Source organism: Podarcis filfolensis (assembly GCF_964270895.1).
Source record: "Podarcis filfolensis genome assembly, chromosome: 6".
Lineage (NCBI taxonomy): Eukaryota > Metazoa > Chordata > Lepidosauria > Squamata > Lacertidae > Podarcis > Podarcis filfolensis.
Genome location: NC_139609.1, coordinates 817589 through 828125, shown reverse-complemented (window position 1 = coordinate 828125; position 10537 = coordinate 817589). Strand labels below are relative to the sequence as shown.

The 10537-nt window shown below is 49.4% G+C and overlaps 1 protein-coding gene across 1 annotated transcript; it reads right to left on the bottom strand.

Annotated features, from left to right (window-relative positions):
• Positions 1-1650: 1650 nt before the first annotated feature.
• On the bottom strand, positions 1651-10514 carry PRKAB2 (protein kinase AMP-activated non-catalytic subunit beta 2). Its single transcript, XM_083621434.1, has 7 exons — positions 10208-10514; positions 9785-9951; positions 6660-6753; positions 5907-6027; positions 5688-5821; positions 5368-5436; positions 1651-4291 (listed from the first exon to the last, which is right to left on the bottom strand). The coding sequence occupies exons 1-7, from the start codon at positions 10370-10372 to the stop codon at positions 4214-4216; spliced, it is 828 nt and encodes a 275-aa protein (XP_083477560.1). The 5' UTR covers positions 10373-10514; the 3' UTR covers positions 1651-4213.
• Between the last annotated feature and the right edge of the window lie 23 nt (positions 10515-10537).

The window sequence follows — 10537 nt, the reverse complement described above, 5'->3', positions numbered from 1 at the left end:
CGAGTTTTGCGGCTCCGTTTTTTTTTCCTTCGGAAACGGGTCCAAGTGGCTCTTTTTGTCTTAAAGGTTGCAGAACCCTGCCCTAGGACAACCAAACTAGGTGTCTCCAGGAGAACATCTGCCATGACCAGAAGCAGCTCGGGCAGGGAATCCTTGGTGCAGTGGGGAGGTTGGTACTGTCAGGAGCTCGTCCTATACTCAAGTAGGACCCTGGCAGAGACACATGCCCAACTGGCAAGTTCTCACCCTCCTGGTCTTCCGTTCAGGAGTGTCAAAAGCTTTCTTCTGCCCGAACATCACAGCGACCGATGCCAACAGACATCGGCACACTTAGGGATCCGCAGAGTGTTTGCAGTTTGTGTAACAGAGCTCAGCAACTCAGAATTTTGGCTAATCTACTTTATTTGCATATAAACACATACAGAGCACTGCAACATGGCTCCCTCTCTCCCTAGCATCAGACAGCAAAGAGAAAAAGGACAAAGAACAATAGTCCCACTTCACGGAACACAGTAACACAGATATCCTGTCTCTGTCACTTTCTACTCTGTGGAGTCAAAACATACACCGTCATGTGAAACAACAATCCCATGACTGCAATCATGGAGCAGGTACACTAACAGGTACACTAAAAGGAATCCTGTACTGCCCCTATTGCCCAACTTCCAGAACATGCACTCAGAGAACTGGGTCTTCCCAATATGATGCCCGGTGTAAACCAGTGACTTCTTAAAAATCACTGCAACCCCCCCTCCCTGCCCATATGACCTGTGTTGCTGTGTGTACAAGAAACCTGGTGGACAAGCAGCAGCAAGGACAGGCCCATCTGCTTCATCCAACCAAGTCTCTGTCACACATGCCAGGTCAAGTCCTCCATCCACGATCAAGTCATGGATGGCAGTGGTTTTATGAGTCACGGACCTGGCATTGCACAGCAGCACCTTCAGGTCATGTGGGTTGATCCGTCTGGTCAAGACCAGACCCGGAGACAGGGATAGTCCTCAAACAACGACTAAACCTGCCTCCTCGGTAATGACATGGTCTGATCTTAGCATAACTACTACTCCTACCCTTGATCACTGAGATCAGGTGTCCCAGCGCATCCCCCCCCCCCCCGTGGAACCTGCCCCAGACATTCTGTTGGCTGGGGCCCACTCCCCGACAGGCCTGACCAGCAGCCACAGCCCTTGTGAAACCTGTCAGGCCCCTCCCAAAGCCAGGTAGAAAGAGGCAAGGCAGGACCCTTCTGAGGCAGTGTCTAGGGTGGATAATGGACTTGCTGAGGGTCCAGAAGCTAAAACTCAACCCAGGTACAGCAGAGGCATTATTGGCAAGCAGTGAGCAGCGCCAATCTGTTTTGGGTGGAGTAGTGCTACCTCTAAAGGAGCAAATTTTAGCCTTTGGAGCCACTTACACTGATGCACATAAGTGGGTTTGTTGGGGCATGGGGCTGCATACACACAGCTGGACAGCCAACGTCTCCAGATCTCACGGGCTCCCCACAATCCCTATAAAGGCCATAAATCTACGAAGCCATGACTTTGCTTGCTTCTAGTCACTTTTCCACCACAGGAGCAAACATGAGACATTGCCCCCCCCTCCACGTCCAAGCCAATAAGAACCACAACAAGAGACTCAGCACGAAGCCTGTTTTCCATTTAATAACGTGCATAAATTTTTATTAAAGTTACATTTCAATGAAAAAAAATCTTCAGTTTCTGTACACAATAAATTAAAACTGGACTATGCCCCTGTTGGGAAAGAGGTCAACGTAGATTCTGGGATGACCCTCCAAAGTCTCTCTGATGACACATTTTCATGGTAAAGGGAAAACTGGTTCCTCTTACCCCATACAAGCTGCCATCAACAGGAACACTTGGAAGAGCACCACACACCCATTCTATATTGCAAGTATCTGTAATACATTAAAAGGAACAGTATCCTGTGCAGGTGCTCCCTGTGGCTCCCCATGCTCAGCCAGGACCTCCTGCTGTGAGGAGGAAAAGGATCAGGCTGAATATTAAACTCCATTATCTCTCCCCCCCCCCCCGTTATTTGGAGATGCTGACATCATCTGCCTCTCACCACCCAACAGGGCAGGGTATCTGCATGCTATAAAAGGAGCTGTCTCTCCTCAAATCCTTCTTGATGCAAAACAACTTACTTAACTGCTTAAGCAAGACACAGATGAGACCTGTGAAGGCAGTTCAAGTAGGCTGGGATGGAGGTGTATGGACCACTCAGCCCTTTCCTCTATCCAGGCTGACGCTGAACGCTTTTGGCTGTATGAGCACGTAGCTAAAGGCTAGGGAGGGAGAACTTGCAAATCCCTCAAGTAGCCACAAAGTTCTCAGCTCCTCTCTGCCAGGCAACCTGCCAGTATGGAAACCATGCAAGAGCCATACAGAGGCCCTTTTCTATTTATGCCCCCCCCCCAAGCCTCTGCCACTTTATCCCTGCCCCTTCCCTGGCTGCTGTCAGCACCAGCCCACTTCTTAGTTCACCTCAGCTCTTCTATTCTCTTCCTGCATTTCTGCACTTCTCTCCACATGACAATCTGAGCCGACAGCATGGTCCAAGTGACTACTAACTTAACGCTGCTTGCGTATATGTGCCCAGAACAACAGCACTGGGTAAGAATATCTCTTAAAGCATCTAATTCACTCATTTTCCCACCCCCAAATATCCACTGTTTTGAAGACTAGAAAATGTTTAAGACAGTAAGTCAAAACTGTGATTCTCAAGATCCTAAGAGATGTGCTAGCCGCCAAAGAAATGTCAGGTATCTCAGGACTTTTTTCCATGCCCATATAAAATTCACTCTTAAAACACAAATATATGTCAAAATGACCGCTAAGCTAATGTGTTAGGGAAAGGGAGTTGGCCAACTACAGGTCACACCAAGTTCCATTGTAAGATTTGATGGTCTTCCCAAAGCAGGTGTAGTGTGAAGGCTCTCCCCAGCATTTGAGGGCTAGAAATAGGCAGGAAAAGCCAATTCCAATGAATGTAAATATTAAGTAACTATTACCCAAGACATCTTAAAACAGCCTCAACATTCAGATGCAATATGCCTTTGATTCTGGGGATAAAGAAGAGAGGAAAATCTTCATAAACCTGCTCTCTTTATTAGCTTCCAGCTGGCTGGGCAAAGTGGACCTTTGGTGTGAGACTGCAAGGCAGCTCCACATTTCCAGCGTCAATTAACTTCCACACCTAGCATTGCAGCTACTTCCTGCTGCACAGTATTTGTTTGCATATGTCTGCAGACCAGTCGATTCTTTTCTTGGATAATAAAAACATTCTGATGAGGAGTGACTCAAGGGCCCTTCACAGGAGTGTCCAACACTGAAAATACTGCTCTAGAACAGTGTGATTCCACAGGAAAGGACAAGCACCTTATGGTTTAAGACAGCACCACACTGAAGCAACTCTGCAATTTTGAATGTGGCTATAAAAGGCCTGCAGCGGTAGGTGTTAAGCATGTAAGAACTGCCCTGCCCCATTAGACCAGAGGTCTGTGTAGTCCAACACACTTCTTCCGGCCATGGTCAACAAGATGCTGTCAGGAAATGGACAGGCAGCACTTGATGGGAACGGAGATTCAGTAGCTCACTCCTTGTAAGTGTGGAGGTTCTATCTAGTCATCATGATTTGTAACCATGTGCTAGCTAGACCTATCCTCTGGGTCCCGGTCCCCCCATTGTAGCATCCCCTGGCAAAGGCCCTATGTTAACCAACAATGACTGGAACATAAAGGGAGCAGGAAATGTATAATTCTCCCAGGGCCAGGTAAAATAAGGAGCAGCCGATCTCTACCTTAACACTGTTCTACTCCTAGAAAATGCTTGGGGGATTACAAAAGGCTGTCCAGGATAGTTTGGCAAGAAAGGAAGGCTCAGTGCTTCTTCACATTCCCCAGGAGGAAGCCATTTCACCCCCATGGTTGATAAGTCTAAAGAAGATAATGCATCCCCCAAATTTGGTAATATCCTTATGCTACAAAGAGGTGCAACTTGTATGTCACAAACAGCCATCAAGGAAGAAAGCTCTTGATCAGCCTGCAAAGCCAATAGAGACTGATCTCATGCAAAGCAGTAGCCTCTGATGAAGAGCCCAGAAGCCGACTGCCCACTCTTGTGTCTGCTTCTATTCCGATGTGCGCAGACAAAGCAGCGGCCTGTGCTCCCATGGAGACAAGGACAGACCCAACTCAGATGGGCTTGTAGAGGAGAGTAGTGACGTATTTCTTCTTGTAGCGATGAGTGGCACTGAGCACCATGACACCATCCTGGGAGGGAAGGAGAGAGTAGGATTTAAAGGGTTCTAGAATACCATGGCATGGTGCTCTCCACTACATGTTTTGGACTGCAAATCCTATCAGCTCCAGCCAATATGGACAATCGTCAAAGATGATGGGAACTGTAGTCCCAAACATCTGGAGAGCACCAGGTATTGGCTACCCCTCACTAACTGCTTACAGAGGGCTGGTGGGGGAAGTTCTGAGCAGGGGTTAAGAGAATGAAGATATTAGAGCAGAAGGTTTGTGCTTAGAGGGTTTTCACACACTTTCACCCTTCCTCTTTCCCCATCCTTAATTTTCTTCCAAAGTAAAATACTTGCAGACTCAAAGTGTAAAATGGGCTGCTCCCATCCTCACTGAGAAGAGCTGGAAGAAAGTGGGATATTTGAGAAGAGACACTTGGAGCAGAACAGCAGACAAGATATAGGCAGCCTCAGACATAAGAAGTGCTTTCCATTTCAGGTAAAGGTAAAGGACCCCTAGACGGTCAAGTCCAGTCGAAGGCGACTATGGGGTGTGGCACTCATCTCCCTTTTCAAGCCGAGGGAGCTTGTCCACAGACAGCTTTCAGGGTCAAGTGGCCAGCATGATTAAACTGCTTCTGGTACAACGGAACACTGTGACAGAAAACAGCGCACAGAAACGCCATTTACCTTCCCGCCGCAGTGGTACCTATTTATCTACTTGAACTGGTGTGCTTTCGAACTGCTAGGTTGGCAGAAACTGGGACAGAGCAACAGGAGCTCACCCCATCACACAGATTCAAACCATCAACCTTCCGATTGGCAGGCCTAAGAGGCTCAGTGGTTTAGTCTCTCATTTCAGCTTCTCCCCAAGAATGCTTTTTTTTCTGAACAGCTCCCTCAATCACAGCTATCTTACCCTGAATTCTAAACTGTTAAAACCCACAACTGGGCAAGGAGGTAAAGCAATTAGCAAGATGGTGCCGTGCATGGCAGGAATGAGAGAGAAGAGAGAGAACACTCAGTACATTGCCCTCAAGCTCTGAGGAGGAGGAGCAAGAAGAGGAAGAAGCACTGCAGGCTGCCTGGTCCTGGCCTTACCTTAATTGACAGGGCATAGAGATGGTTCAGCATCACATGGTTTGGCTCAGGCAAGAGGGCTGGGTCACACTGAAACAGAAGGAAATGTCACTTTTCACCTATGCAGCCATTTCTAATTCTGTCACTGGGTGCTTACATGTACCTTAAATTTTAGCCGCATGAGGCCAATGAATGTGGGCACACCCCATAGCAGGTAGGTGTGACCTGTCCTGCTCCAGACACTCTGGGAACCACAGCTCACTTTAGAGTAAGGCTGTACCTCCCACAATGGAGCCCTCTATAAAGGTCTTGCTGTATACTGCCTTCGGATTGGTACTTACCGAAATGTTAGTATCCTTGTTAAGGATGACTTGGAGGAGATGGGGAGGAAGAATGGGCGGGGACTTGAAACGCTCTTCAGGTCGATAAACATACATTTCTTGGCCATATATTCCAGGAGGGGAGCCAGAAAGGTCTATTAAAAATAAAGATAGTATGAGAAAGGAAACCAGGAAACACCATCATTTTGGATGTTGACACCAACAGCACAAGAAAGTCACCTCGACATGAAGTCTCTGAACTTTCTAGGGAGTCCACCTTTAAAGCATCAAACACTTCGAAGTCAGACTTCCTGACATGAATCAGATTGTTAATTGTCCCCATCTGACTGGTGACCACTGGCTGAAAAACAAGACAGAGGTACATGCCACAGCCGCAGGTCAAATCCCCACCCTTCCCAACATATATATGCAGAGAACAAAGTCACATCCCAGGTGAAGCAAGGAGAACTGTGTAGAGGAGGTTAAACACGGCTACAAAAAAGGAAGACACTTAAAAATCCTCAGTAGTGGTAGATGTAACATATAAGCAATGCAGAACACAAGGTCTCACTATTCAATTAAAACCTACGAACTACATCGAAAAGCCAGTCAGAATATGTACTAGGGGAGCAGTACATAAATTCAGAAGCACAGTTAAGTGCCAGGGATTCTACCCTGAAAAAAGAAAAAGAGAAGAAATCATAGAAGCAGTCAAAATAATCCAGCAAAACTGGAAGGAAAGCCAGGGGCCTTGTCATTGGCAATTTTAGCCAGAAGGTCCTGCTTGCCTCTTCTAACTATCAGAAGCTACAGAGTGCACTGATAGTTAACCCAGGGATGTAGCCTGCAGCATGTGACCCTGGCTCAGAGAACTAAGCTGACAGGGCAGGCAACAAGGTCAAGCCCAGCCCACCTGAAAATGTACGGGGGGGGGGGGCGTGCAGAAGGACCTCTCAGCAATATGACACAGACACATGGAAGAAAAGGAGTTACCTCGGAGGGATCATGAACCCACTGGCCATCCACAAAGAACTTGTACTGGTGCTCCCCTTCAGGAAGGTCCAGAATAGCGACAAAGTCATTGTGGCTAAAAGGAGAGGGAGCAATCATCCACAGTGAGAGGCAACAGCTTAGAGCCTCATCCATCCACTCACAGCACCATCTGCCCACTCATGTATCAACTATGGTTCTATCCTGCCCCATAACCATAAAGCTCCAGGTGGCATACATAATCTTTTAAAAAAAACAACAGAAATAAAAATAGTCAATATAAAACACGTTACGCATTACTTTCAAAAATGGGGAAATAAAATCTATTAGAAGCCCCCCAAAAGCTTGCAAAAAAGCCAAACGGACAACTTAGAAAACTAATCAAACTACTCAAAGTATAAGTGAGCTACATTGTGCCAGAATTTACAGGGAGCCCTGAAAAGAACAGCAAAGTACTAAAGCTGCAATTGTCATGTACTGTCAAATGCCACAGCAATACTGGCACGAGACTGGGTTACCTGGAAGAACACAGAGCCACCACACAGAGCTCCCTGAATCTTAAGATCCCCTTTGGGGGCCCAACTGTGTATCCTGCTGTCAAGTGAAAAGAGGAGATGGCCACAAAGGAGATGGCCTACTCAATGATGGAGCCCGTTAGGGAACAGCCTTTCCAGAGCTCACATGGTGCCTTCTTTATAGTTTTTCAGTGCCACATTAAAACTTTTTAATCACATTTAAACTCCTATTTCAAAGCAACCCCGTGGTCTTTACTGTTTTGATGTTGCTTTAGAGAAACCTTATGTCCTCATTCTTTCAGGGTGGCTTTTAAGGTGAGCGGTTGGCACAGTGGTTCATCCCTCTGCACGCTTTACCCATCAAGTTCAAGGGACCTCCAATGTATGCCAGCTTTCTCTCGAGTCTTGTTCTCTGTACAATATTGTATGAAATAGACCAGTAAAATTTCCAAATTACTGTAAGGTCTGGAATTTATTAGAAATCCCTTGCCTTCCCTTTTAGGTACTGGTGGGGAGGGAGGCTTAAATGAGAACAGCCTGTCCTGCCATTATCTTTGTGCTCTTACAACCTGTGACAGCTGGGGAAGCGTCTCAGTTGCAGTAAATAGATCCAAGTAAAAGAAGTTAAAGTTAAGCACCTGTGAGGAAAGGTTAGTTCCACCCACTAATTAGCATTTAATTAATCATCACCTGAAGCTGAAACAGAAGCACAGCACAGGGTGTTGCATGCCAGAACCTAAATCTCACAAGGGTAATCCTTTAGCTGTAGCTTTCAGTTCAGGAGCTGAATGCCCATGAGAGGAAATCTTCTAGAAAGCAAAGAGTTCTAGCTGGCAGCTCTACTCTAGCAGGGAAGCCTAGAGTGGTTGTAGGAAACCTCGACCAGACACACAGATTGCACTCAAGTTTGGAAAGGACTAAAGTTGTACGTTTTACCAAGCCCACAATGCCTAGATCAGGCGTCCCCAAATTAAGGTCCACGGGCCGCAGACCGCAGACCCCGTCTCCCAATCGCAGCCTCCTCACGCACCACCCAGGCATCTCCCCGTCCACCTCCCCGCCCCAGAGGCCGGCGGTGCATAGTCGGCAGCCACTCCTGCCTGCCTGTGGGGCGCAGAGGCCGAGAGGGCAGCCTTGAGGGGGAACAGTGTCTCTACCACAGTCTGAGGCGCCTGAGAAGCGGGGAAGGAGGGGAGAAAGGCCTAACCCTAACCCAAATGCTGACAAAGTATTCAGAACACTGCCCAGGAGTACTCTGCGAAAAAATCGGAGACGAAGGGAGCAGGCCCGGGTCAGCGCCACATCCCTTCCGGGGTGGACGAAGCGAGCAGGGACTGGCCCGCATGAGGGCCTTGCTGGCGATGCAGCGTACCACGCCCTCACCTCCTAGGGTACCCACCTCGCCCCCCCTGGGCCCGGTACTGACTCCAATCCCCTGATCTGGCGCACCTGCAGTGCCGCGAGTTCGTGATGTGCCAGAGGAGTTGCCCCCGCAGTGAGTCGGGAGTCGTGGGGACGGGTGACACGCAGGCAAGCTGGCATGTGGGGATTTGGTGTTGGAGGACAGGCGTGCAAGCTGGGGGGGGGGTTAGGGAGAAACACGGGCAAGTTGGGTCGTGAGGATGGGGCTTAAAGATTAGGGAAGGTTAGAGAAGCACATGCATAGGCTGGGTTGTGGGGAAGGGGGTTAGGGAGACATGTATAAGCTGGGTTGTGGGGATGGGGGCATGGAAGGCCTGCATGTAGACTGGGCCATGGGGGTGAGGGAGATCCCTGTGTAGGCTGGGTTGTAGGGACGAGCATTAGCAATACTTCCCAAGAGAAATACTTATAAGTTTATGTTGATTAAAATCATTCATTTTAAATATTGTATTGTTTTTCCTGTTTTTTGTGCACTACAAATAAAATATGTGCAATGTGCATAGGAATTCATTCATATTTTTTTCAAATTATAGTCCGGCCCCCAACAGTGTCTGAGGGAAAGTGAACCGGCCCCCTGTTTTAAAAGTTTGGGGACCCCTGGCCTAGATAGTGGACGAATTTGCTCCTAAACAAAATATAGACTTCATCTTCAGTTCAAGCTCAGTCTATGCCCTGTTTTGGTTAAAAGCAGAATTCATAAGCTAAAGAGGTGGTGTAGATCTCAGTTCCATTTTTTAAAAAACAGCTTTTTCAGTTTTCAAAAAAGGGCATGTTGAAGTAGGCTTAAAGTGAGAGAGAGCCCCCCTGTGTTCCTGGGGAGGCTACATCTGACTACATCTTCTCCTCAATCATTGTTTCCTTTACAAATTCAAGATGCTACTGCCCTACCTTGCCAGGATTAATGATACGTTTTATGTGAAGCATTTCAAACCTTTGCAATATGCCATGTACGACACGGGGCCATCACACACCAAAGTCAGGCCTTCAGAGCATCCATCGCAGCAGAGCACAATGCTTTGCACCGGCTGAGCCATCAAGCCCTAACAATCCCATGATGCGCATGGATGTATGTAAGCAGTCCCCGACAGCCTTTCATTCCCAGACCCCCATTGCTCTTCTGGCCGGTGTTTGCTCTGTGTAACAACCTCTCCTCCCCGACACACAGGCAGAGCAGCATTTCCGCCAAGGCACCTTTTAATGAGAGGGATCTTGGCACTCCAATTGTTGAAGGATCCAGAGATGAAGACTTCCTTCCCTCCCTCCGTCCATCGTATGACGGTGGGACGAGCCTGCTGGGCTGGCTTGATGGACTCGTCCAAGTCATGGTGCCAAGACACAAAACCTTTATCCCCGGGAAGCTGCAGGAGGAAAACAAGAGCTGCATCTTTCCCCCTGTTCTCCCCCAGCGCCAAGGGCGCTCCGAAGCCCGACCCCTCCAGCCCCCGGGAGGCGGCCCTTTGGATTCAGCGCGGGGGGGCACTATGGCGGGGTCCCCCGTGAGGCCTCCCTCGGAGCAGCTGGAGCCCCCCCCCGCTTCCCAGCCGGGTCTCTAGTGGGGGGGGGCAGAAGGCAAGACGCCCCCTCGCCCCCCCGTCGCGGGTCCTCGAGGGCTACCTTGGCGTCGGGGGCGCTGAAGAGGGCGGGGTCGTCGCTGCTGCCCACCATGATCTTGTGGGGAGGGGGCTCCTTGGCCGGCGGAGCCACCCCGGAGCCCTCCGAGCGGGGCGCCTTGCTCCCCGGACGCTCTCCGGACCCGCGCTCGCTCGCCGTGTTGCCCATGGCCGGGGGCGAAGGGGGTCCCGCGGGCAGGAGGACGAGGAGGAGGCGGCCGCTGCTGCCGCCGCCCTTCGCCCAGGGCCTCCTCTCCGGCGCCCCTGGCGCCCTCTCCCCGGCCCGGCGGGCCCCCGTCAAAATGGCGGCGCCCAAGGAGCGCATGCGCCCCGC